Genomic DNA, 27,829 nt, shown 5'->3' with positions numbered 1-27,829 from the left:
CGTTTACCTCCTTCACTGCACCAAATTGCAAAGCGGTTTCAGTAAATGTGGCAGGTTGAAAGGGAGGTCAGTAAATATGGCAGGTTTGAAGGTTTTTTTTTTTTTTTTTTTTTTTTAGTAAATGTGGTCTGTTGATAAGTGGGTTTCATCACATGCAGTCGGTTGAAGTACCCAATGTACACATGTACAATGCTTGTCCTTCCAGACATGAGCAGCACATAGAAATGGGTTGGTGAAACCTCTGGAAGTGAAGGGATTAAGCATCACCATGTTTGTGTAAATGAACGTATGTGAGGACAGCATCTGATGTTGCTATGGCAATCCTTCTTTAGGGTAGCAGGGTCTTCTTTTTGAAGTGATAAACATTACAAATGTACATAGCGCATGTACTGTATTAGACCATTCCATGATCTTAAGGAGTCCCTTATTCAACAAGGAATTGTACTTTTAATAATCGAGGGAAGTTCCTTGGATGGAAAGGTCTAACTTGACCCAGTTAGAGTATGCATTAAGAAGAAGAAGGTGCAAAAAGCATATACGTATATGAACTCCATTGTTACAACTTGCACTTAAAACACTTTTGAATACAAAACGTTGCGCTCGTCACTGCAATATTGGGTCCCAGTGGGGAGAGCTGTCCAGCTGCACGTTCAGCCAGCCTCCATGGCACTTTAATCAAAAGCACCACATGTTGCTGAGATGACAGCTACTGTGTTGTACCACTGGTCTTGTATGCACCGTGAATACCACGGTGACGTCACAGCGTGCAATTTGATGCTCTGACCTCAACGTGTTTTGCCATGCTTCCTCATGGGGTCAGTGCAGTATGGGTTCCTAATATACCACAAATATTTTAACTATTGACAATCTTAATGAAATAAAAATTAATTTACACAGCCCATAAAAAGTTCACCATTTGATAAGCATAATATATATACAATGCACATCCAGCCATCATATAAATTATGTCTTACACAGAATTAATTCGGTGTAGCATACAAATATAGCTCGTCAGTAATTCTTACTTAACCTATCAAATCCCAAATAAATAAACATATATTTCATTTTAATATGACTCTTAACTTTCTTTGAGTATTATTATTTTTTTATCTTAGATTGTTTTATTGTTTTCATATGTCATATACATAAAACACGCACATTACAGAATTCAACACAAATTCAAAATCACATCTTATACTTAAATTATATGACTTATATAAATCATAGAAAGACACTCACTTGATGCATCAAATTAACATATAAAGACAAAATGATAAATTACAAAAATGATAAAATAATAATTCAGACGGTTTTTCTGACGTTCCTGACCCTAGGTAAGCTCCTTTTTTTTACATTACTTAGTAACTGTTTCTATTTTCAGCTATGCAGCATTTCACCTATTCCCCTCTTAACTGTCTTTCTTAACACCAGGTTGTGTGTTCCAGCGCCTACCTCACAGTGTCTTTGTCTCTTTGTGACAGCATTTCAATAAACGGATCCCACCTTTGGAAACCTTTCCTGCATTTTGTTTATTGCTTTGTGCCTCCATTTTATCCAGGGTCATTAAATGCATCAGATAATTATTATTTCTACTGTAGGAGGTTCCTCTTTTATCCACTGCCCATTATCATTTTTCTCACGGCTAGTTATACCATATCTTAAACAAATTAGGGATTTTCCCTCCTTTATTAGAAAAAAAAGAGAGAAGACAGCGCACTGCCAGGGAATCAGGTGGTATAAAAATAAAGTTCTATTTATTCAGCACAAATACAAAAACATCACCCCAGGAGGTGGAAAAAATCCTTTATTAGAATCCTTGTTGCATACATTGTTTAATAACCTTTACAAATACTCCCATTATTCCCATTCTCTGTAACATCTGTAGTCCCAGCTGACATTACTGAATGCCTTTTCCGCATCTACTGTAACAATAGTTTTTGTTGTTTTATGTATTTTTTTTTATCCAACTCAAAGCCGCAATTACCCTTCTAATATTTTTTACTTCTGACCTACCTTTCACAAATCCAGCTTGACCACTTATGTATTAATTCTGGGAACAGTTCAGCCAGTCTGCCTGCTAATATTTTGGATAGTAGTTTTGCATCCTGATTTAGCAGAGACATACAGATGCAGCGGCCGTTATCCGAACATTTCATGGAGCCGTTTTCATGAACTCTGCTGTATTTCACGCGGCATTCACTCGTTACTCTTCCGTGACCGCTGCCGTGAATGCTGCCAATCACACCCGTAATTTGCTACAGTTAGAGGATTTGTGTATGGCTAAGGAGCCTCAGAAAAGGACTTCTCCCCCATGTACAGTATACAGTATGAACTAGTAATGTTAATCTTCAAATTACGTAGATTTTAAGACAACAACACCTGATAAAAACACTAGGAAACATGCGTCTTAATGCGGGAAAGTTTGAAGAAATCATGCGGCACGAACTGGGTATGCCCAGGAATACAAATCTTGAAATGTTCGGATAACGGCCGCTGCATAGGTCTTTTTTTTTATTTATTTAGTTTTTTTTTTATTGAGTTTACAAGCATTAAACTACAACATTATAACATTACAATACAGAAAAAAACAATAATAAACACCGAAAAACATTATTTTACACAAAATAATTTTTTGTATTGCTCATCATACTTATAATTTCAAAATTCAACACATTAACACAAATAATAATAAAAAGGAAAAAAAACATAATAGCATTTTCAAAGATTAACATCAAAGCTATCACCACACAGCCTCCTAACAAAATCTGGCATAAGATTCCCCATCAACAATATTCTTTCTCAAGGGCGATCTGTGACCTATCGCAATCAGTCTGAGGAGACCCCAAGAGGTATGCTCAAATGTCTGTATGATTGAATCCCTATCTTGTTGCAACATAGTATCAATAAACTTTTCCCATTTAACAAAAAAAATTCTCGGTTCTTAATTCTTTATTTGTCCATCATCATCAATTTATTCAGATAATCGTTTAAAATATATAAAGTGGGGGGTTCAGTCTTTATCCATTTCACATCACTGTTTTCCTTGCTGCAAGCAACCCATCTCTGCTAGCCTTGGGACATTGTTCCTTACATTGACCTCTTTCCAACTGTCCATATTTTCAAACAGCAAGGCTAAGGGCTCTTTTATTGTAGTTACCCCAATAACTTCTTGTATATGTAGCCAGGTCTTTCCCCATCCCCCTTACCTCCCGGTTGGTAGCGCGCTTAGGGGGGGGAGACTGCCCGGCTGCGGGAGCGAGTGAGCGGCTGGCTGCCGGTGGCTGCAGAGGATCAGCGGCACTGCGTGCAGGCAAGGAGAAGGAACTCTATTGCTTCAGAGCTCTGCGGTGGACACCCAGGCAGGGCACCGCCAGTAGACACTTCGCGGATGCGCAGTGTTCTCCAGTACGGCGGCCATCCCAGGGAAGTTGCGCGTGCGCAGTGATGACAGAACCATGGCGGCCATCTCCTATGTTGCTCCGCAGGGGAACTACACTACCCTTATAATTGATATAAAAAACATAATAGGTCCTATGCAGTATCTTATATTGCATCTCTCTCCACTTCTGAGAAATTATAATTTTCCTAACCCTTTCGAGTACCAGGTCAACTCCTTCAATTTTTGGGAATATGTTTCTTAGATCCTTCCCATAGTACTTCTCCCTAATCCAGTGTTTCCCAACTCCAGTCCTCAGGGAACTCCAACAGGTCAGGTCTTACGGATATCCGTGCTCCAGCACGGGTGTGTCAATCAGCGGCTCAGTCATTTTGACTGAGCAACCTGTGCTGGAGCAGGGATATCCTTAAGACCTGACCTACTGGGGTTTCCTAAGGACTGGAGCAGGGAAACACTGCCCCAATCCAATCATATAAATCTGAGGGAGAATATTTGGTACTATATGATTCCGCTTTTAGCGGGTCCTTTTCCACTTTATGCAAAATTCAACGTGTGCTCTCTTTCCCATCCCCAGGTATTCTCCTGTGTCTACTATCGCTTTGCATGCTGCTTTTAATGGTTCTACTATTTCTGCTCCCAGATTTGTATAGAATGCCCCATTGAACCCATCTGACCTACAGACTTTCCCATTTATAAGATGCTTTATCACATTCGATATATCTCTCTGCTGATATGGGTTCATTTAGCCTTTGCCCTTCTTCCTGTGTGATAAACAGTATTTTAATCTTTTTTCATTAAGGTTTTGCAAGCTTCCTAATTTTTTTTCACTTTTCCTGTAAAGATTATGATAACATTTCTGAAACACCAGGTTGATTTATTTAGGCCCTACAGTAATTTCCCCATTTTCTTTGCATATTTTTAGAATATGATTCGATTGCATATTTTTCCTTGCTAGGATCCCTATTAATTTGCCTGCCTTGTTTCCAAATGTATACAAATTTAGTTCTCTATACTGTATTCTTTTGACTTCTTTTCTTTGGATCCATAATTCACATACATTTTTTTCCTTTTTATATTCCTCTGTTTCTGTTTATGAGGGATCTCTTTTTTTCCTCTCTGAATGCTTCATTAAGCTCCCTGCCAGATGGAAAAAAAATCTTCAATTTTTTTTCGCTGTGTGTTCCTATATGCTATAGTTTTCCCTCTGTGCACCGCTTTGGCTGCTTCCCAAAATAGTTAATCCTCCTTTTGGCGTGCTCTGTTTTCATCCTTATACTGGAGCCATATGTTATATAGTATAAAAGACCTGAATTCCTCATTGTTCTACACGTGTGATAGGGATCTCCATGTTCCATCAATATGATCCTTATAGCATGCTGCTAGTTCTACCCAGACTTGCGCATGGTCTGATATTATATTATCATCTATTTTGGTCATAGAGATATTAGATAAGAGATGATTGCTGGCGAATATATAATCAATTCTTGTGAGGGTGTACATGCAAATAGAAAGTATAGTCCCTTTCAGTGTGATTAAACATACTCCAGCAGTCAGTGAGTCCTAGTGCTTCTTGTATCTGTTTGAGATTGTTTTTTCCAGATTGTCTGCTTTGTGTTTTTGTCCTCTGATAAGTAGGGTTGCCAGGTGGCTTGTCCAAAAATACTGGACACAATGGTTAAAGATGCGACTCCCTCCCCCCCCCGAATACGAATAATAAATATCCCCACGCCCCCCGAATACATATAACAAATACCCCCACGCCCCCCGAATACATATAACAAATATCCCTTCGCCCCCAAATACATATATATAAAAAACACACCCCTGAATACATATAAAAAATAGCCAGACGCCCTCGAATACATATACAAAATATCCCCACCACCCCAATACACATAAAAAATACCCCCATCTCCCCAATACAAATACAAAAGACCCACACCTCCCCAATATATATACAAAATATCCCCACCTCCCCAATACATATACAAAATATCCCCACCTCCCCAATACATATACAAAATATCCCCACCTCCCCAATACATATACAAAATACCCCCATCTCCCCAATACATATACAAAATATCCCCACCACCCCAATACACATAAAAAATACCCCCATCTCCCCAATACATATACAAAAGACCCACACCTCCCCAATACATACACAAAATACCCCCACCTCCCCAATACATGTACAAAATACCCCACCTCCCCAATACATATACAAAATACACCCACCACCCCAATACATATACAATACATATAAAATTCAGACTTACCTGGGGGCTGGGGAGGCAAGGCTAATTGATGCGAATATAGAGCCTTTCATTATCAATTGACAACTCTGCCTTCACGTGGCTTCCCACGTTTCTAACAAAATGGGCTCTGTCGACCCTTGGACCTAGTGTCCCCTTGGCTATATCCAGCTAAACAACTTCCATGGATCTTTTTTAAGTGAAGTTTTCCGTGAAGTCGCCTATACCCATCCGTGGATGAAGAGGCGGAAAGTAAAGTAAGTAAGTACCTTGGGGATGGTCTCAGGTCGGGCCCTGGTGGCTGCGGGGGGCCGGTGGATGCAGAGTGGGGTGGGGGGCAGTGGATGCGGAGGGGTGGGGCAGTGGATGCGGAGAGGGGGGCAGTGGTTCCGGAGGGGGGGCAGTGGATGCGGAAAGAGGGCAGTGGATGCTGAGGGAGGGCAGTGAATGCAGATGGATGGCTTTGGGGAGGGGGGCAGTGGATGCAGAGGGAGGGCAGTGGCTGCGAAGAGGGGGCAGTGGCTGGTGAACTTATGGAAGTGCAGCATCTCTCTCTCCCCACCCCTCCTTTCTCTCTACCCCCATCCCTCCTTTTCCTCTACCCCATTCTTCCATTTTCTCTTTCCCATCCCTCCTTTATCTCTCCACCCACCCCTACTTTCTCTCTCCCCATCCCTCCATTCTCTCTCCCCCATTTCTCCATTCTCTCCCCCTTCCCTCCATTCTTTTTCTCCCCTCTTTCCTCTCTTCCCCTTCCTCCTTTCACCTTCTCCCCCCTTCCCTATATTCTCCCTCTGTCTCCCTTCTCCCTCTCTCCCTCTTCCATATTTTCTCCCTCTGTCCCCCCTTCCCTGTATTCTCTCTCTCCCACCTTCCCTCCATTCTCTCTCTTACCCCTTCCCTCGATTTTTGCTCTCTCCCCTTCCCTCCATTCTCTCTCCCCCCACCCCTCCATTTTTTCTGTCCCCCTTCCCTCTATTCTCTCTCCACCTTCCCTCCATTCTCTCTCCCCTTTCCATTCTGTTTGTCCCCCCTTCCTATTCTGTCTCTCCCCATCCCCATTATATCTTTCCCTCTCGCCCCATTATGTGCCTCCCCTTCCCCATTATGTGTGTCTCCTCCTCCCAATCCCCATCTGTTTGTCTCTTTCCCCCTCCGTTTTCTGTCTGTCTCTCTCCCTCCCCATTCTGTGTTTCTCCCTCTCCCCATTCTGTGTCTGTCTTCCCCCCATTCTGTGTGTCTGTCTCTCCCCCCCATTCTGCGTCTCTCTCTCCCCATTCTATGTATGTCTTTCTACTGTACCTCCACATTCTGTGGTTTTCTGTCTCCCTCCATCTCCATTCTGTGTGTCTCTCTCTCCCCCCATTCTGTGTGTCTCCCTCCCTCCCCATTCTGGTTCTGTCTCTTTCTCTCCCTCCCCATTCTGTGTGTCTGTCTCTCCCTCCCCATTCTACGTGTCTGTCTCTCTCCCTATTCTGTGTGTCTGTCTCTCTCCCTTCCCTTTCTGTGTGTCTGTCTCTCCCTCCCCATTCTATGTGTCTGTCTCTCCCTCCCCATTCTATGTGTCTGTCTCTCCCTCCCCATTCTATGTGTCTGTCTCTCTCCCTCCCTCCCTCCCCGTTTTGTGTGTCTGTCCCCATTCTGTGAAAACTGGGACATTTTAAAGAATGTTGGGACACCGGGACAGACCTTAAAAAAAACTAGACGTCTAGACGTCTGGTAACTATTTCACTGGTAGTTTGATATGTCAGTCCACCATTTCACTGTCTTTACTCTTCCAATGATGTGACAAGTTTGTAACTCGTAAGTGGCACAGGGACTTTAATGCCGTGTGTGGCATCTCCAGATGCCACCTGATCATATTAACCATGGATGTGCTAAACCAGCCCTTGTTTTAAATCTACAGTCCATCAGATTTGGTCTAAGCTTTATAATGAATGAGATCTGCAAATTCAGGACAGATTGAGCCTGCTCCTTGCAAATCCAAATGAGGTAATCATCGTAACTACTGTCCCTTTGGCACTGTGTTGGGGTTCAGTAAATGCGGTAGGTTGAAGAGGAATCTTCAATAGCTACAAACAAAGAAAAAAATAGATGTTCGTTATTGCATCTGCACCTTGACATTCCAGACATGAGCAGCATGAAGTCATCCAAAGTTTACTTTTCTCCCAGTCAAGAACAAACATGACGATATCGCATGTAAGTTGCTTTTTCCAAACCCACTTGAAGTGCCAGATATTTGTTGGCTACATTCCGAAGTGATGCCAATGTCTATTATTAAACACAGACTGTATACAGCATTATTCATTTTCTTCATAAGGAAACTATCATCATCAAAAAAGGGGAATGTTTATTTTTGTATGTTGAAAACTTATCAAATAGGATTCTTAAGTCAGTGACATATTTCCTAATAGTTAACAGGTTTTCAAGGCTGCTAAAAGGAAACGTCATCAGTAGTTATTTTGGTGCAAGTAACTATCCCAGGCATTTATTGGCCCCTCTGTAGGCATATACTGCAATTGGCAACATTTGCATGTATTTTTCATTAGGTGCGGGATTTCAAATACCTTAAGTGTACACCTAGTTTAGGGTACATTTTCCTCCTTAAAATGCATGTTAGAGCAAAGAATTAATAGAATGGAAGGGGTTGTTTAGGCCAAAAATTGCCCAGTTTGTATAGATAGGTTGATTAATACCAATATCTAACAATAGGCTAATTTTGTTTTGTAGTTCATTTTTATTTTAACGTTATTATTTATTTTAATGTTTTAGCCGAGTTGTCCATGTCCACAATTTAGACCAGAAAGCGTTGTTTCTGAATACTGGAAAACTCTATCTTCTATTTGTTTTTTTATTCCCAGAGTAATGTAATCCTGTTATTAGACACAAACAGTGGGACTCTTCGTCGGATTTTACTCTCACAGGAAGACCAGGAACCTGTAAGGAGATCTTCGTGGTGGGGCAGTAAGGAGGCGCAGGTAAGTTGCTGTGGGCACTGTACTGCATTTCATACACATTGTATTAATGACATGGAGCCCCTCAATGAATCATTATTCTGCTCTTTAACATCTGCATTCATTTAAACAAATTTACTTTTCAATGTTAATACATTTGACCCAAGTTTTTAGGTTGTCTAAGTTAGCAGCAGTTCACGAGTAACAATATATGTAAAAAAGGGGTGGGGGGGAGGTGGTGGATAAGGGTGTTACATTTGGAAACGTTGCGTTAATTGCTCAGCCATATTGTGGATCTCAGCAGCACCTCCAAATGTAACACGTTTATCCACCCCCCCCCCCCCCCCCCCGCTCCCCCAAAGGGAGATCTGCTCTTCCTAGATAAGTGCCTCATGTTACTGTTGTGGTGGTGCATACCTATAGGCTCACAGAAGGCTGAGTGCCCCGTAGATGGTATTGGGGAGTATCAACAGGGCGGGTTCTCTGCATCAGGTCTCATGGTGCAGTGCCTCCATCTCGCAGGGCTCCTGCCAGAGACAGACGCTCTTCCGACAAACACTCCTCCTTCATAGACATACTCAGGCCAGTGATGGTATAACTGGTATTTATTGAGGTAGATATAGCATATTCCAATTCCTCCATCTTCCCTGGATCAGACCCAGGTGCTTGAGGCCTCAAGATCCCAATCCTTAACCGCCTTACCCCCTGATGGGGCAAGGTGGAATTACTCCCACTCCACAGAGGGAGGGAAAAGACAGAAGCAATTTAGTAGAGTCCCTACTTTTATACCTGGGGAGGGGTTTGTAACCCTGCCCCATAACAGGGCAGGTCCAGGTACTGACAGGCATCACACCAACTGCATGTGACCCAGTAAGTACCCTTCCAGGCATGACACTCCAAAGTGCCGTTAGGCCTGCACCGGGATGTAATAACAAAAATGTATCCAGTCTGCAACTCACAAGCTAGGCCAATGTGCAGGAGTTTAACCCCAACACTGCATGCTCCTATCAGGAATTATAATGTTAGGGCCAAAGAAAGGTATAGCCAGGGACACTAGAATACATCTGTATGTGTAACTTTATTATATAGCGCCATTTATGTGCATAGCGCTTCACAGCAGTAATACACGTGAAATAATATAGCACACATTGGGAATAAACGCTTCAGACATAAAAGTAACATTAGGAAAAAGAGTCCCTGCCCCGAAGAGCTCACACTCTAGTAGAGGGGGCTCTGCGTCTACTAACAAAGGAGTGGTGAATACGGTCTCTCCTGAGAAAACAAGCAAACATTGTATGACATACCTGGTACAGCACAGGGGCCCATAGCATGCCAGTACCAGTGCAGCGAAAGTGCAAGAGTGGATTTTTAGACCAATAATTGGCAGTGTGAAAAAAGCATTATTTAGGTAGGCCTAGCAAATTTTTTTTTATTTTTTTCTGTGTGATATGCAAATTGAGTATGTGAATGAGGATATGTCACCAAAATTAAGTATTCACATTGTATTCATCATCAAAGTGTGCGATGGGAACTGACATTGCACTCACCTCTGGCTGGCAACATTGATAATTCAGCCATGGGAATGTGCCCAGTATACAGTACTGTAGATATGTCCTGCCACAAGCGAAAAAGGTTAAAGTATTAGTGTTGTAGTAGAAAGTGAGAGAGCTCTATATAGATATTATTATGGAGAGTTTCAGCTTGCACTTGTAGTCATCTGTCCCACCTTTCTTTTTTTTTTTTGTTACTTGAATTTTTATTGAATAGTTTTCAAAGATTATGGGGAAAGGGAACATAAAAGAAAAACCTTTCTAATGCTGACACTTGTTACTCTATACCAGGGCTCGTGCCCACATCTTCCCTCCCCCCCCCCCGCTCGGCCACACCGTCAAATGATGCGCGGGGTCATGTTGACATGGCAACGTGACGTCACTTGAGCCCAAAGAGACCATGGTTACAAACAAACAACCACATATGCAAAATATAATAGATTAACATATTTTTAAAGCTCAACTATGACTAGAGAAAAGATTAGGAAAAAATACAAATGTGTATTTTTGTACATGCTGTAGAAATACTGCATGTCTATTCTATGACAGACATTTTAATAGGTAGATCAGCTATAAAGGGTTTTTAATTACAGATGGGATGTGACAAAACTTTGACAATTTTGGGTCAGAATATGGCATTACTTTTTTTTTTAATGTAAATTTTGTGTTAAAGTATTGGGGTACAGAAGGGAAAAAATGGTAGGGAAAGCTATTAATCATTACAATATGTTGACAGTTGTTTTTTTAACACCGGGAACTTAACCCAATGAATATTCGTAGTCATAGTATTACACGGAAATTATATAGGTCAACCATTCAGGGGAGGGAGGAGACATCCGTGAGGGATAGAACACAAGAAGTAACGCGGGGAAAGGTGGAGAGGGGGGAAAGGGAAAATTATCATGATATTCTTTGAATTACATCTCAACACCCAGTCCTATTCCTATCTCCAAAATCTTTCCTCCACCTAGATCCCCTCATCCAGTTTTACAGCAATGCTAGCTCTGGATCAAGACCCACGCCACCCTCTTGTGTCAGCCAGGGTTCCCACACTTGAGCAAATTTGTGCGATTTTTCACGTAGATACGCTGTGATCCGCTCCATTTTTAGGATATGCCATATCCTGCGTTTAATAGGTGGTAATCCTGAGCAAATCTTTTTGTTTCAACAAGCAATAGAGCATCTAGCAGCCAGCAAAATGTGTAATATTAGTGTGTATCGGTGCTTGGGTATGTTAGGAGGGAGTCTGCCCAATAGGGCCAGCCATGGGTCAGGGACCATCGTCGTATCTCCTAAGGAGTTGATGAGGTCAAATATTTGCCGGGGGGGGGGGGAGGGGTTAGAACTGGCAGGACCACCAAATATGCAAAAGGGATCATCTCTGTCCACAATCATGGAAACATAGCATGCATAGCTATTGATAGCATGCAGTCTTATTGGTGTAAGGTACCAGCGACACAACATATTTTATGTATTTTTCTTTATGGTCGTACATATGGAACTGAAAGCCACTGCCTCACATATATCGGGCCGGACCTCCAGGACTTCCCCTATCTCCTTCTCCCACCGCTGCATATAGATAGTCTTTGTATTAAAATCTACATCCAACAGGTGCTGATAAATGGTTGAGATTAAACCCCTTCCCAAATGTCTTGAGATATAGAGCATTTCAAAATAGGTTGCAACCGCCGGAGATTAGCTTGTATGCTTTGTCATAATAACATGTTTTAACTGGAGATAACTGAATACCTCTCCCGGCCGTAGAACAGCCATCTACTGAAGCTCCGGAAACCCCCTAATCTCTTTATCAGATAACATGTGCCTGATCCGAGTTATACCACCTCTTTTCCAAGCTGCAAAACCGCCTTCCTCCATTCCTGGGGCAAACTGGAGGTTATAGAAAAGCGGGATCATACTAGAGTTTTTGTTAGGAAATCTGTACTTAAATTTAAGCCGAATCCCAAAGTGCCAGTGAATGTTTAATCATTGGGTTTGCTACACCTCCTGGTGGTCTATCCTGGCTGTCCAGCCATAGCAAAGTGTCTAATCTTGCTGGGGAACAAACTTGGTCCATCTTTATCAACCCATGCTCTCGCACCCCTTGCTGAGTTCCAGAGGAGTAGCTGGCTCAGCTGAGAGGCCTGAAAATATTTTCGCAGATTGAGCACAGGAAGACTTCTTTGCTTCGAGAGTCTCTGTTGTATTGTATTTAGAATTCTGGACCCTTTACCTGACCATATGAACCTAGCAATACTGCGCTGAGGACTAGTTATATCTTTATCTAGAGCCCGAAACGGGTGAGTCCGAAAGAGGTACATTATCCTGGGAAGGAGAGTTATCTTGACTGCCTATTCAGGAGATACAATACCTATCCCATGCTTCTAAATCATTTTTGAGCTTACAAATTTGTTGGGGATTGCATTACTTTAAATGCAAATTTGGGTAAGAAACTACATTTCCAGCAATATTGTTTATAAGAAATTATAAACTTGGTAATCCAGAAGTTACTTATCACTAGTGTTGAATCATATTAGAAATCATATCTGAAAACCCTTTATGAACATACATTTACCATAAAGATTTAGATTGTGGATTAAACATAATAATATAAAAAGTCATATACAATCATTAATTTTATTATTTATTCAATAAAGATATACAAAAAAGTAAAGATATACAAAATGATGGCACCAGTCTTCATTTCTTACATTCAGGGAGCCCAAGGTAATGTCAAAAATGTGTAAAAATGTTCCTATATAGCAGCGGTGCGCAAACTGGGGGGCCCCGAGACTTTTCTGGGTGGGCGCGTCGTTTACACTGAGAGCGCGAGGCTTCTAAACTTAATTACCAGGCTCTGGTCACGCGTCTCTATGACAACGCGGCGTCAAATGACGCCTGTTGCCATGGAGATGTGACGTCAAATTACGCCGCGGGTAACGTGACTTCACATGACCCCGCAGCGTCATTTGACGCATCATTAAATGTGAGAGGGGGCATGACCAGGTAGGGGGGGGCGCAGGCGCAAGGAGTTTGCGCACCCCTGCTATATAGTATAACAGAAAAACATATTTTAAACGTATTGCTACATCTCTATTGCTATCCTCATGTTAGCTATATTCATTATTTTTATACATTATATTTATTTTTATTATACATACATACATACATACATTCATATATATATATATATATATATATATTTATATATATATATATATATATATATATATATCTATATATATATATATATATATATATATATATAGATATATATATATATATATATATATATACCAAGTCAACCAAGTAGAGCACCCTAGGGCGCAATATATATATATATAGATATATCTATATATATATATATATATCTATATATATATATATATATATATATATATAGATATATATATATATATATAGATATATCTATATATATATATATATATAGATATATCTATATTTATTGCGCCCTAGGGTGCTCTACTTGGTTGACTCTAGTGATTACTCAGGGTTGTTTAACTTTTAGACAGGGTCCACCTACCCGGCCCCCTTCTTTCTCGCATTACCCCATCCGCCACCCCACTCTTCATACGTAGGGCTCAGTATCAAGGTCCTCGGGCACCGCAGGGATTTTAGGTACAGCATGGTTAGAGGAACGGAGGCTCGCTCTATCCTTCCAGCTGCAATACACGCTGGAACCTTCACCTTGGAGCCGGTCCCACCCGCCCGGTTCACAAGAGCCCTCTACCTGGGATACGCTCTCTACTCCCACGGGATTCACAACCCGCATAACCATTCCACAGGGTTAATAAGTGGTTTCTCAGAGTGATACAATCACACTCTGTTAAGCAGGTATTTCAAAGGTAGGGGGAAGTGCTGGGATCTATATATATTCAGACCTAATTACTCTAATACATCTGCTTGCGATCATTTATTTCAATCACAATTAAACATTTCTGGGGTTATCAGGATTTCGTTACTAATGTCTGCACTTACAGAATTGGCAATTCTGTAGCAAATATATCTAAGTGCCCACAACCTTGTGATACATTAGTCACTAAGCTTCAGTTGTTTCTATTACAGCAGATATTGTGGCACCCTTCTTGCTATTTAAATCAAAGTACTGTACTGATAGGCTAAACTAAATAGCCTATTAAATCAACCTTATTGCTTCCATCACCGTGCTTATTTAGCTTTAGTTAAAAGTAGATACACTATTCTGGCAAACTACAATTGGCACCTCTCTTGCTGTCTGAAGCCAATGACTCATGGGCTAAATAGCCTATTAATCCAACCTTAACGCTTCCATCACAGTATCTATTTTTGTTGTATTGAAAGGCAGATACTTCATTCTCATAAATTACAATTACTTTGGTTTATTCTCGGGTTATTATATATGACGTATGCTAGGTGCTGCTTACGCAGTCAGACCAGTAGTAGGACAGACGTGCCCCCCGTGGGGATATGTGTTTATTACCGGACCATATCAACACTCTACATGCACTAATTATGAGTGCTGTTAAACCAAAAATTAAACAGGTGTGTGTTAATACCTTATTTGATGGTACATATTTGTACTCTATGAAATAGTGGTGTGTCCCATACATAGAATCTCTCTCTCTATGTATCTCTTCGACACACGTTTACCATCTTCATTGAGCCCTAAATGTGGTGGGACGCTGTTAATGCATCACTAACAACATGGTAATAGATTTTCCCTGCAGTATATTGCTCCATTGGAAAGAGTAACGCAAGGGTGGTGTTTGTATCCTGGCAACACCTCTCCCTTACAGCAGAGACATTTGGAGAGGGATTGTTTACTTCCTGGCCACACCTTTCTTTCCTTCCCTAGTTCAGAGGTACAGTAGTGGTAGATTCGATTATTACCACACTTCTATTTTCTCCAGGGTGCTGCAGAAGAATAAACTAAATAATCTTTGCAAATTTTTTAATTTCGTGTATGTTTTAGCACATTTTCCTGTTTCTGTGTACAAACTAGCAGTGTTGCTTGAAGCCTGAAAATACAAATCTATATTCACTAAAGCTGTGCTATCTGATCAATTTACCATAACGGGAACATTTTACCTTTATAACCAAGACATCAATTTACCTGGCTAATGTATACTATCTTTTAGGACAGTTACAAAATGTGCAGAGACTTTTCGCATAAGAATTGGCTGGCGTTCTTCAAGGAAAATGGGTATGTGCACGGCCTTAATTAAGTTAAAATCCTGTATAGCCAAAATACCAATTTTGCTCACGACTGTCATGTCTTTGTGTTTGGATTGTGTCCTTTCACAGTAACTCGCTCGATGTTCTTGATGTGCTTGAGGGCACCACCCACACCATCTCACTACCGATCAATCTCAAGTCTGTTTTCCTGGTGGCAGAAGAGAGGTGGCTCTTAATTGAGAGTAAAACCAACCAGTAAGTTCGGTAGATTGTTTTTCTTGTCATGTATCTGTGGGCTTCGTTACCATCTCCGAGATTTTTTTTTCCAATATAAAAAGTGGTTTTGAGTGGTGTCATAATGTAAGTAAGTAGATTATTAAATGTAGCTTCAAGGGTATCGGGACATACAATCTGAAGATGGTTCTGCCTCTCAGAGGAGAGACAGAGAGATTCAAATTGAATATATGTAATTAGTGTCTCCAGTTGTATATATATCCCCTCAAATATCCCTCCAAGTAAAGTAAATTAGGGAGACATGTCAGTGCTGAAAAGGAGCACACCTGGGGTACCCAGCTGGGAGATATGCTAATTGATATGCAAAGTATATTTAAATGAGTCCCATCCCACACTTCCCAAAATGATTTCCATACCAACTATATAGAGTTAAAAAGCCTAATGATTGGAACAATGTACAACCCAACAGGACTAGAACCCACAACCACTGCTTTTTATGCCTCAGCTCTAGCAGCATGACCTAAACCCGCTGATAGCTAGCAGTGCACACTGTCTTCTAACAACACACCTCCAAGGGATATCTATTTTGTTGATTGTAACCTTGAAAGGACTTCAAGCACAAAGAAATAATATGTATTCACCCCCATCCCCAATCCGGCAACAGATTTCGGATTGTTAAAAGTGCTCACTATCTTTGGGGGAAAAAAAATTCCCAAATTGTAGATTGTCCTGTTTGAGACTGATCAGCTGACTAAAGGAACTGGCTAATCCGAGGCGGATCCAAATCTGCAAAAAAATGTGCAGTATTTTGAGGAAAGAAATATATAGTTGTGCTGATATTAGTTGTCTTAATGTGTTGTTAAGCAAATCAAGTCATTCATCTCTATAGAAATTTATGGCCTCAGTTAGAACGTCAACAACACTTCCTTGCATCAAGAACTTTGTAAATGAGACTGACAAAGTGAACTCAGATGTTTAGGATAAATTCAGTTAGGTTCAGTGAATCCCCACCAAAGGGACCAACATGCCTATCTCATTGGGGATATCTTAGAATTACCCCTGTCCAGAACTTTTTACGTGGAGTGATGATCACTTCCAACAGGAGTCCTCCAGTTGCACTCTGGGATATAGCACAATATACCACAGGGCTGGTGACTCAGTGTATAACTTTGTACGATTCTCTGTTTATTCAAACTTATGAACTGCATGATCATTTACTGTCCAAGTAGGACAGGCAGTTCCCATCATAATATCAACCATACAAAAGCTGCTCTTATCTAGGAGGAGTTGAAGGCACTCGGACACAGCTAAATTTGGATTATTTTATGAGCAACATAGTGTAGATTAAGAGGCACACTTTTTTTTAAGCTAGGGCCAAGCCAAAATAAAAGAAAGGACATCCTTTCCTTTGAATAGCATCCAAGTAGAAGCAGTGCATTAATTAACCTGCTATTTAAAAGGTTATATATGTTAAGTTTAACACCCATCTTATTTGAAAACTTAGAGAGAGAGAGAGATTGATTTGCTCACTTTAAATGTATACCTAAGCATGGATTTCTCATGAGATACCATTCATGCATTACATGATTAAGATATCTCATTCATTCACGGTGAGAAGCACTGGCCGCTTTAAGAAGTGTGTATGTATCAATTAAAAACACTGCTTTCAAAACAGTTGTGCATAACATTAATTTAAAAAAAAATCCACTAGATAAATATTCCAAAATAAAATAATCATACATATTATAAACAATTGCCTCTTCTTAAATAGATAAGGGTGTTATTCAATACACTGGGGTGCTTGAGAATGATGTTCTAAACTTCCCCACATGCATACATTAAGGATTATACCACCTACACCATAGATTAAAGGCTATTATAGGCTAAAGCAGTAAAATTCAGGGCATTATTGAAAACCCTGCTCTCTGATTGGTTAAAATTCCGGGCATTATCCAATCAGTAATGCCCGGAATTTAGGCGCTTGCAAAGTGCAGTTTTCAATGTGTTTATTTCCAGCCAATCAACTTTCAGAACAGCTGAGACAGGGCATGGGATTGGTTAGAATGAAATAACAGCTCTGAGACAGGGCAGGGGATTGGTCAGGAAGTATCAGCTACGGGTTGACTACTCCCCCTCCCGAGCTGACTGAGATTTTCTGAGCAGATTCAGTTGAATTGGGTGGGAGGGAGGAGGGGGGAGGGAGAAGGGGTCTGTAAAGAAGTAAGTGGCTGGCTGCAGTTTGTGGCTGCAGTTTGTGTGTGTGTGTCAATAGCAGTGTGTGTGTGCTGTGCTGTTGTGTTGTATATCTGTGTAGAGGTGCTGTGTGTGTATAGAGCTCCAGTGTGTGTGTGTCAGTGTCAGCAGCGTTTATGGTTGTAGCATGTGTGTGTAGCAGCAGTTTGTGTGTGTGTGTAGAGGTGCTGTGTTGTGTGTAGAGGTGATGTGTTGTGTGTAGAGGTGCTGTGTATAGAGGTGCAGTTTTGTGTGTGTATGTCGTGTGTGTAGAGGTGCTGTGTTGTGTATAGAGGTGCAGTGTTTTGTGTGTGTGTGTGTGTGGGGGGGGGGGGGGTTGTGTGTGTAGAGGTGCTGTGTTGTGCTGTGTTGTGTGTAGAGGTGGGGGGGAGAGTGCAAAGTTTAGTAAGTGGCTGCATTTTTGATTGTGGCTGCAGTGTGTGTGTGTTGTGCTGTTGTATGTGTAGCAGCAGTTTGTGTGTGTGTATAGAGCTACTGTGTGTGTGTGTGTGTGTGTGTGTGTGTGTGTGTGTGTGTGTATTGAGCTCCAGTGTGTGTGTGTGTGTGTGTCAGTGTCAGCAGCAGTGTTTATGGGTGTAGCGCGTGTGTGTAGCAGCAGTGTTTGTCTGTGTAGAGCTGGTGTGTGTGTGTGTGTGTGTGTGTGTGTGTGTGTGTGTGTGTGTGTGTGTGTGTGTGTGTGTGTGTGTGTGTGTGTGTGTGTGTGTGTGTGTGTGTGTGTGTAGAGGTGCTGTGTTGTGTTTGTAGAGGTGCTGTGTTGTGTTTGTAGAGGTGCTGTGTTGTGTTTGTAGAGGTGCTGTGTTGTGTTTGTAGAGGTGCTGTGTCGTGTGTAGAGGTGCTGTGTTGTGAGTGTATAGGAGGTGCTGTGTTGTGGGTCTAGAGCTCCAGTGTGTGTGTAGAGGTGCTGTGTTGTGTGTGTGTGTGTGTGTGTTTGTGTGTGTGTGTGTGTCAACAGTTTGTATGTGTTGAGCTGCTGTGTGTGTCTGTAGAGGTGCGTGTGTGTGTGTGTGTGTGTGTGTGTGTGTGTGTACACACAGAGGGGGCGGCAGTGTGTGGATTTATATATCTGCAGTGTAAGCGTATATAGAGGCGGTTTCATGTATTTACCATTTTATTTTAATAATAAAATCTATTTAACTATACAAAAGTGTCTATTATTTATTAAATAAGCCTACATTTAGCCTATAATAGTAATAATCCCCTCAGAACAGGGCATCGGCTTCGCCTCGGGCCTTCAACTCTTCCAGCCAGGGCATTATTGGCCAGTAATGCCCTGTTCTTCAGGGATTATTACTTAAATATTGTAGTCATTCGCAGCTTTCTTCCTAACGGAGGAGGAGGTCCCTAGTTTGTCTGTCAAGGTATCTGTTTTATGTAGCCGAATAAAGTTTTTTGTTATCTTCAAACCACTTCCTGGTGAGTCTGCGTACACAGGAGTTGCGGCGGCATCGATCATCCATTCACCTACCTTCTTCCTAACGGAGTCTGAATAGGTTGTATATATGTAAATTTAGAAGAAAAAAATACTCCAAAGTCTTTGATATTAGTATTTTTTGCCATCAACTCTGCAGAAAGTTCCTTCTGACCAAGCCTTTGCACATGGATGCTGAAGACACTGGAGTCTGTCAACTACATGCATTAAATGAGGAGCCAGTGAGCACGGGATTTGGTGTAACAGCAGGTATTAAATGACATAGATAATAATGCATTCATATTAATGCTGCATTGTAACTATGTAAGTAGGTCAAATGAAAGGTCACCTCTTTACACAATAGAAAACTCCTATATTATTGGACAACAGTTCTTTAACCAGCTTTATTTCACCCTGTTCCATGGACAATATCATTTGAACACATCTCTAGAGATTGTGTAACGAAATTGAAAACAGTATCTGGTTAGAGTGTTTTAGGGCAATGTAAGGTCAAAATACGAAATAAAGTTTTACATGGTATATCCTTTACATGGTTAGCTAAATACTTGAACCTGTAAGGATATATTTTCAATTCTAACAAATAATTGAAATTATTATTGCAAGCAATGAGATTTAATCAAGTTATGCTTCAGTTTTGCTCCAGTGCAAACATTTATTTTGAAAGCAGTAGGACAGATCATACGTAATTTGGCTATTTGTTGAAATTATATATATGTAAAGTGTTAAATACCTTAACCTTGTAAACAGTGGTGAGATAAAAAAAAACAAAACTGGTGACGCAAAAGTGATGTTAGTTGTAGTAAATCTAGACCACTCAAAAAAAGTGACGTTAACTTGTTAAATGCCACAGGGTTTTTTTCTCTGACTGGGCCTCTAAAGGACCTTTTAAGGACACAGCAGAGTGTTTGCGGGTGTGGGGGGGAAAGAATATGTTTTTTTGCAGAAAATCAAGTAGTATGTTTGACAGAGTGGGATACAGTAATGAGGGATCTAGCAACACTAGATTTTGGACTTGGGCCACCGAAACATATTCAACTTGTACTTAATATAAATTCAGTATGATAGATTTTAATTTAATTTGTACCTTTCTTTTAGTGTCATCGCCATCTGTCCCACATATAATCTCAAGTGACCAATTGCCATCTGAGAATCTAAGTGCAGCTGTTGGACAGAAGATAATTTCCCCTAATAGGATTCTTTCGGACGAGAATAACTATGCTTCAGTAGTTGTGGGATTTCCAGATCTACTGGTGAGTACGATAGAAATAACATTGTATACTTACATTCTGTTAGTTCCGCTGTAGAATGTTGAACATTGACTTGGTGTAAAGGGCATTTCTTAGGTTCACCTGTGCGGCACAGCTAGGAAGATTACTCACATCTTGTTAACAGCCACTCTCTAGTATGAGAAAAAAGAAAAGCGCACAACTCATAGTGTAGTAAATAAAATGATATTGAACAATATGGTGAGGATAAGTATTGCACGTACAAGAACGTAAGATAGTAAAAAAATATCATGCAATAACCTGCATGGTACCAGATGCAGGAAGTTCCACAGGTGACAACCGTCTTCAGCTACTGGACGTAGTGGGGATGAAGTCCTCTCTCCAGATGGGACATCAGTCAATAGCGTCCAAAATCCAACCGAAAAAGAGGTGAAGGTCCCAAACAAAGTCTCTCTGGTAAACTGCTCAACACAAGGGCTGTTGGGATTGCATAAATCAAATGCCGGTGAGGCGTTGAAGATTCCCGTATAAGGAATTACCTCCGCCTGAACGGAGCAACTAATCCTCCCTTAGTGGCAAGCAGTGCAGCTCAGCTGTTTTGGCAGAGAGGAAACTCAAATGACGTCACTTAAATCGCTGAAAATGCAAGGCAGTAGATGTCTATGGGAAACCCTTTAAACTCAGCACACACATAGCTAAATGCCACAGGGGGGAAAACAGCAGAGTAACTATCATAGAATACTCAAATACAACATCCAACGCATTTCATAAGATTAAAACCTACTTCATCTCTAGTATACCTTGTAACAAGCTATATCCTGGCCATAGAGGTCTATTTCTCAAATAAAGCTATACACTAGTAACTCTTTTGTTCCCAAAGGGACCAGCAATGCACTGTAGCACAATGCGTTGTGGGCCCCTCTGGCAGTGAATTGTATTGTATTGTATGTCTTTATTTATATTGCGCCATTAATGTACATAGCGCTTCACAGCAGTAATACATGTGGTAATCCAATAAATAACAGATAATATAAATAACAGATCATGGGAATAAGTGCTTTAGACATTAAGGAAGAGGAGTCCCTGCTCCGAGGAGCTTACAGTCTAATTGGTAGGTAGGGAGAACGTACAGAGACAGTAGGAGGGAGTTCTGGTAAGTGCGTCTGCAGGGGGCCAAGCTTTATGTGCCATGTGTTCAGAATATCCACAGTGCTATTCATATGCTTCTTTAAGCAAGTGTGTCTTAAGGTGGGTCTTAAAGGTGGATAGAGAGGGTGCTAGTCGGGTACTGAGGGGAAGGGCATTCCAGAGGTGAGGGGCATTCCAGAGGTGAGGGGCAGTCAATGAAAAAGGTTTAAGGCGGGAGAGGGCTTTAGATACAAAGGGGGTAGAAAGAAGACATCCTTGAGAAGAAAGGATTAATAGAGTAATTTTACTAGCGCAAGCTATAGCATTGCTATTTATTTGGCGTTTTGACTTTACCTTTGAACTTTGCAACACATGGCTCAAAATGCACTTTTGCACTTTTACACCTCGACTTGATACAAATAGTATTGAATTGTATTTATTAAGTTAAGGAGTGCAGTCCATATTCAAGATTGAACCATAGTTGTAGTTCTCTCCTTACTGAAAAGTATTGTACTATGGTAAAGTCATTCTCACCTGTTTGGGTACTGAAGTTAAAAGTTGCTATAACGCAGTACTGGTAAAATAAAATTTGCATGAATTTCTGCTTAACCACTGTTCACAGAATAGCACCACGGCCAGCAGACTGCTCATGATTTTGGACTGTCTGCTAGATCCAGTGGTCCTAAAGCATTTATAGACCCACCTGAGTGCTTGTAGACCCACCTGAGTGCTTGTAGACCCACCTGAGTGCTTGAAATTGAAGAATTGCATTTGTTTTTACATTCAATAGGACTGGGAGTAATTATATTATATAACACTGATTACGTGACTTACAATTCTATTGAACTGAAATTCTTCAGCATAGGAGAAGACTACAACTTGATGAATGGGAAAATATCCTCTCCCAACCGTGTAGAGTCAGTTAAAAAAAATCACAATACATATTTGCTTAATTGTGACGTGGTGTACTGCTTAGGGGGACGTCTGTATACCCCAAATTGGACTTTAATGGGGATTGTCAGCCCGAAAACAACCTGAATGGTCGATTCAGCGTATTAATTAAAGGGCTTCAGTTTGTTGTCTTTTCAGCTACAGTACATTGAAATTGTTTCCTTTGTTCAATGACACTGAGAAGATGCAACACCCATTTGTCCTTTAGTATTCACCGTCCTCAATGCCTCTTTGACAATAGACAAGTTACCCATGAACTGTATATGGGTAAGAAAATCTTATGCACAGGTACTGACGCAATGTTTGTGCTCCAGCTTTCTCAGTTCTCTATTTGTTTTTTAGTCTCCGAGTGAAGTTTACAGCTGGAAGAGAGCATCATCGCTGGGCAGTCCTGGCACCCTCGCTACTGATCAGTTTCCTCCTTCAGGAAGCAGTCAATTTGGAAATGTGAAGCAGAGAAATTGTGTGATTTTACTTACTGCCAACCAAATAGTCAGGGTCGTATCAGCGACTAATGTACCTTTAAAAGATATTTACCCTAAAGGTAAGATGCGTTTATCATACAGTTACAAATTCTAGTAGCCGTTATGGTGCTAGAGAACTGTAGATGTGTATGAGGGGTCTTCAACGATGAACATATAATGTACATAGATTTTAAAACTGCACTGGTGTTTACTCTGTGAAGGATTTATTACAAAAAAAAAATTATTGGCAAGATATTGCAATATTATATTGTTTTGAAGCAGCCGTGTTAGAGAAAACTACAATCTTAGCTATCTATACTATACTTTTATTTGACCAGCACTGGGATGTTAAACTTTCAGTTATACCATACAGTAAATGGAACACTTTTTGGATACCTCGAGAATTAACACCTATTTATTCACATCTGGTGACAATTGCACATTTACACTCACAAGTCAAATGTAGTAATAATGTAATGGAACACTTGTTAAAGTGTTAATAAATAAGTGTACTGTCTGACCTAAACTGTGGGTACACAATATCCAGGAAAGCTTGTAAGAGTACACCCGTCCTTGATAAAGACAACATAACGAGACATTCATATACACAAAGACACACCAAGGAATCGCCAACACATTTTCTTCCATCTCAAGGTACAGTGGCCTTTTGTTCTTAAAAGTCAGTTTATAAAATAATTTTATAAATAATAGTACATTTTTTTACAGTATATTAATTCTTCAGCCAGCAAGGGAGAATGTGCTACCTGTTTGCTTTAACAAAAGAAATGATTATTTTACTAGTTGACAGTGTTTTGTAAAGTAGTCGAATGGCTGCATGTTATTAGGGATATAGTGGAAAAGTTGTGGACCTTTCTTCATAAAACTAGATCTACTTTCTGATAGTGAGATCTGACTTCGCAACACATATTGGACTTGTAGTCAAAGGATATCATTAAGCCATGAAAGACACTAGTACTATTTGTCAAATGTGCTTCATGGTACAGATGCAAATTTTAATGCAGCGGACACTGTGCTACAGAAAGGGAAAAGCCACTGCAGAAGTCACACACGTGACTCAACTCTGGGAACACAAAATCATGCTACAGATGTTGCTGGACTTACTGTCTCCGGAGTCTCGACTGAAAATGCTTAAAGCTGCGGCTCTGGATATAATGCGGCCGTGGTATCGCTGCGGGGGGTCCATGCTTCCGGATGGAACCCCCGCAGAGTAATTGTCCACCGGCACCAGGACAGTCGCAGTCGTGCCTTGCCGCGGTGCCGAAAACAGTGCTTACACACATGTATTCTCACTAGCTTTTTCACATGAAGTCTTTAAAGCCAAAATCATATAAGCAAAATAAGTAAAAGTAAAAAAGGTGACAGGAGAGTAGTATGTCTGAAATAATAATACCTTCATGTATAGACCATAACCACATTCCTGCAACAGCATAAACTGCAATAATTAAATTGCTATAAACTCACATAACGTATTACTTAGTGGTATCTGGTCCAAAGGGTTACCTCCTATACCATTCATTTTTCTTAAGACATAAATATAGATTATTTATTTACTTGGACTAGCTCACTTTTCTATTGCAATTCTTCCCTTATTGTTTATCTCTGTAGCTATTCTTTGAGTTAATTTTTTCTTTATAATCTGAAGGAGAATTGCGTTATCTTTAGTATGTTGCAAAACAGCTAATGAAGCCGTCATTCTCATTTGAGCCTTCCCTCTTTTGTAAGTAATAAATGTCAGTCCTCTATACTGGAGCAAGTAAAGTAGGTAATAAACACAGTCAACATTTGTTAGGCAGATGTTTTATGTTCTTACCTGCCTAAAAATGTCCACTTATATATGTATTCCATTCCTCGTATATACTGCTAATAAAACATTGGTAAACAAACAGAAATCAGAAAAATCAAGGCAACTAGTAAATATAAAAATAAGATATATTAAACGAGTACTGGTTGAGCATGTCCTGGATCGTTTGAGGTAATGCAGTAACTTTATAATAACTTTATGTAAATAGCACTTTTCTCCTAATGGAGCTCAAAGCGCCTCACACATTTAAAGCGGACAGTTGGCAAACAATAAACACATTCCTCCAAACCCCAGAGGAGTGATGGTGAAAGCCATGTAAAGAAAATTCCTATTCACAATTGAGTAGCAGAATTGAATGTTGTGGTTATTTGGGGGGTTCAATATGAGCTTATAAGGGTCCTGTATGTAGCAGAATTGAAGCAAAAATCCAAACAGTGGCAATGATGTCGTTGGATGGTACAGTAGGTGTAGTAGAATCAGCAAATCTCGAAATTAGAGAGAGACAAGGCCATAGTGCAGATCACACATAAAAATTTATAGAACACAAAATTCACGAATGAAGTCTTACAATGTGAAAGTGAATCAGGGGCATGGTAAGTATTAGGTGTAGTCATATGGTAAGTCGCGATCTCACCGCTCCACCGCTCTACCGCCCGTGTCTCCAATCACTTCCGCATCCGCTTGGTTCCTATGACGTCACAACCGGTCGTATGAATTCACCCGCCGGAGCCGACGGGATACCTCTGGGATGCCTCTCTTCCGAAATCGTGCCGCGATCCACGCTTTGCGCGTTTCACCGTATTTATTTATAAAATATTTTACCAGGAAGTAATACATTGAGAGTTACCTCTCATTTTCAAGTATGTCCTGGGCACAGAGTAAAACAAATAATACATGGTTACAAATACAGTTACATAAATGAACAGGGTATACATTATATACAAGACATTGCGTGCATAGTTAAAGAAAATATATATTATGGGCGTATGAAACAGTTACAGACCAGATTAAAGTGTGAGACAGCCTTAGATTTGAAAGAACTTAAACGGGTGGTGGATGTGAGAGTCTCTGGTAGGTTGTTCCAGTTTTGGGGTGCATGGTAGGAGAAGGAGGAACGTCCGGATACTTTGTTGAGCCTTGGGACCATGAACAGTCTTTTGGAGTCTGATCTCAGGTGATAAGTGCTGCAAGTGGTAGGGGTGAGGAGCTTGTTCAGATAGCTGGGTAGCTTGCCCATGAAGAATTTAAAGGTAAGACAGGAAAGGTGAACTTTGCGCCTAGACTCTAGTGATGACCAATCTAGTTCTTTGAGCATATCGCAGTGATGTGTGTTGTAGTTGCATTGGAGAACAAAACGACAAATTGAATTGTAGAGGGTGTCAAGTTTGCCAAGGTGGGTTTGAGGTGCTGAGCCATATACTATGTCTCCATAGTCAATAATTGGCATTAGCATCTGCTGTGCGATACGTTTTCTGACCAGGAGACTTAGGGAGGATTTGTTCCTGTAGAGTACCCCTAGTTTGGCATAGGTCTTGGTTGTCAGGGTATTAATGTGCATCCCGAATGTTAAGTGGGAGTCAAACCATATGCCCAGGTATTTAAAACTAGTAACAGGAGTTAGGGTGGTGTTAGTGTTGGTTGTAATCTGGAGCTCAGTCGCTGGAAGCTTTAACAATTTAGTCTTGGTCCCAAACACCATTGTTACAGTCTTGTCAGTGTTTAAAAACAGTTTGTTTTGGGAAATCCAGTTTACGAGTCTCAAAAAGTCAGACTGAAGTATGTGTTGAAGGTCAGAGAGGCTATGGCTGTGTGCATATAGGATTGTGTCGTCTGCATACATGTGTATTGAGGCTTCCTTACAAGCTTTGGGAAGATCATTAATGAACACTGAGAAGAGTAGGGGCCCCAGAACAGAGCCTTGCGGGACACCACAGGTGATATCCAGGGCGTTGGAGTTAGAGCCTGAGATGGACACATGTTGGGATCTTCCTGATAGGTAGGACTGAAACCAGTTTAAAGCATGCTTCCCTATTCCAGAGCTCTGGAGTTTGTTAAGCAGGATAGCATGATCAACTGTGTCAAAAGCCTTTGCAAAATCTAGGAATACTGCACCAGTGAGTTGTCCCCGTTCCATTCCACACTGGATTTCATTGCAAACTTTTAGCAGGGTAGTTACGGTGGAGTGTTTGGGACGAAACCCAGATTGGAATTGGCTATGGAAATTTGTCTTGGTATAGAAATCGCTTAATGCAAGTGACGGCTTCCTCAGGAGTCATTACCTTAGCGGGTGAGCCCTTTTCAGCGGAGCGATCTTCACGCCGCCGGCTACTCGCTATTTTTGCAAATGTTGCTATTAATTGTATCCGGGGCTTTCTGCATACCGTGATAGCAATGCTGTAAAAATGGCGATTTTAAAACCCTGGCAATTTTTTTTATTTATGGGCTATTAGTGCGTAGGCCATAGGCTATGTGTTAATGGTCATTGTCATTCCTAGCTAGCTAGTGAAGCTGGAAGGCATGTTTTATCTTCTTTCCATGAGCTGGATTCTGCTAAAGCTAGATCAGCTACAAGAAACCGAGCCACAAATTTCACAAATTAGCAATTCTTAACTTGGTACATTTACTGTAAGAACAGTGTGAATTTAAGGTGACAAACTCATTTCACATAATGTGTAAAGAATGTGAGATTATAGTTGTATATGTTTGGGTTGAGCGATTCATCATTTATCAGTGAGGCAGCGTTTGCTGCAATCACAGTATTCATTATAACACGTATGTAACTGGATTATTTATAGTAAAGCTTTAACAAATGTAGGAGAAAATGTTCTGATTTTTGATCATTTTAATGCTTTTCGTATAACACCTATTCTGCAAAAATGTAGTCATGTTTAGAGGTGGTGCACAATTGGCGGAGAGCTGTGTGTTTCCCTTGATTTCTTCATACTAAATTTTGCAAAGGAGTTGAGGACTAAAATAGTAATGATTCCCTGT

The 27,829-nt window shown here is 40.7% G+C and overlaps 1 protein-coding gene and 1 long non-coding RNA gene across 3 annotated transcripts in view; one reads left to right on the top strand and one right to left on the bottom strand.

Annotated features, from left to right (window-relative positions):
- Positions 1-27,829, top strand: part of VWA8 (von Willebrand factor A domain containing 8) — a 348,614-nt gene that overhangs the window by 158,645 nt on the left and 162,140 nt on the right. For both annotated transcript variants that reach the window (XM_075591071.1, XM_075591073.1), the window contains exons 30-35: positions 8,517-8,633; positions 15,295-15,359; positions 15,461-15,586; positions 19,387-19,496; positions 20,343-20,497; positions 22,895-23,096. In XM_075591071.1, coding sequence (XP_075447186.1) covers positions 8,517-8,633; positions 15,295-15,359; positions 15,461-15,586; positions 19,387-19,496; positions 20,343-20,497; positions 22,895-23,096 — 775 coding nt within the window. The remainder of the gene's footprint in view (positions 1-8,516; positions 8,634-15,294; positions 15,360-15,460; positions 15,587-19,386; positions 19,497-20,342; positions 20,498-22,894; positions 23,097-27,829) is intronic.
- LOC142489744 (uncharacterized) lies at positions 7,292-20,641 on the bottom strand. Its single transcript, XR_012799931.1, has 3 exons — positions 20,531-20,641; positions 10,157-10,223; positions 7,292-7,727 (listed from the first exon to the last, which is right to left on the bottom strand). It is a non-coding gene; the product is annotated as an uncharacterized LOC142489744 (long non-coding RNA).

This window comes from Ascaphus truei, chromosome 3 (assembly GCF_040206685.1).
Source record: "Ascaphus truei isolate aAscTru1 chromosome 3, aAscTru1.hap1, whole genome shotgun sequence".
NCBI lineage: Eukaryota > Metazoa > Chordata > Amphibia > Anura > Ascaphidae > Ascaphus > Ascaphus truei.
This window is presented reverse-complemented; position numbering and strand designations above follow the sequence as displayed.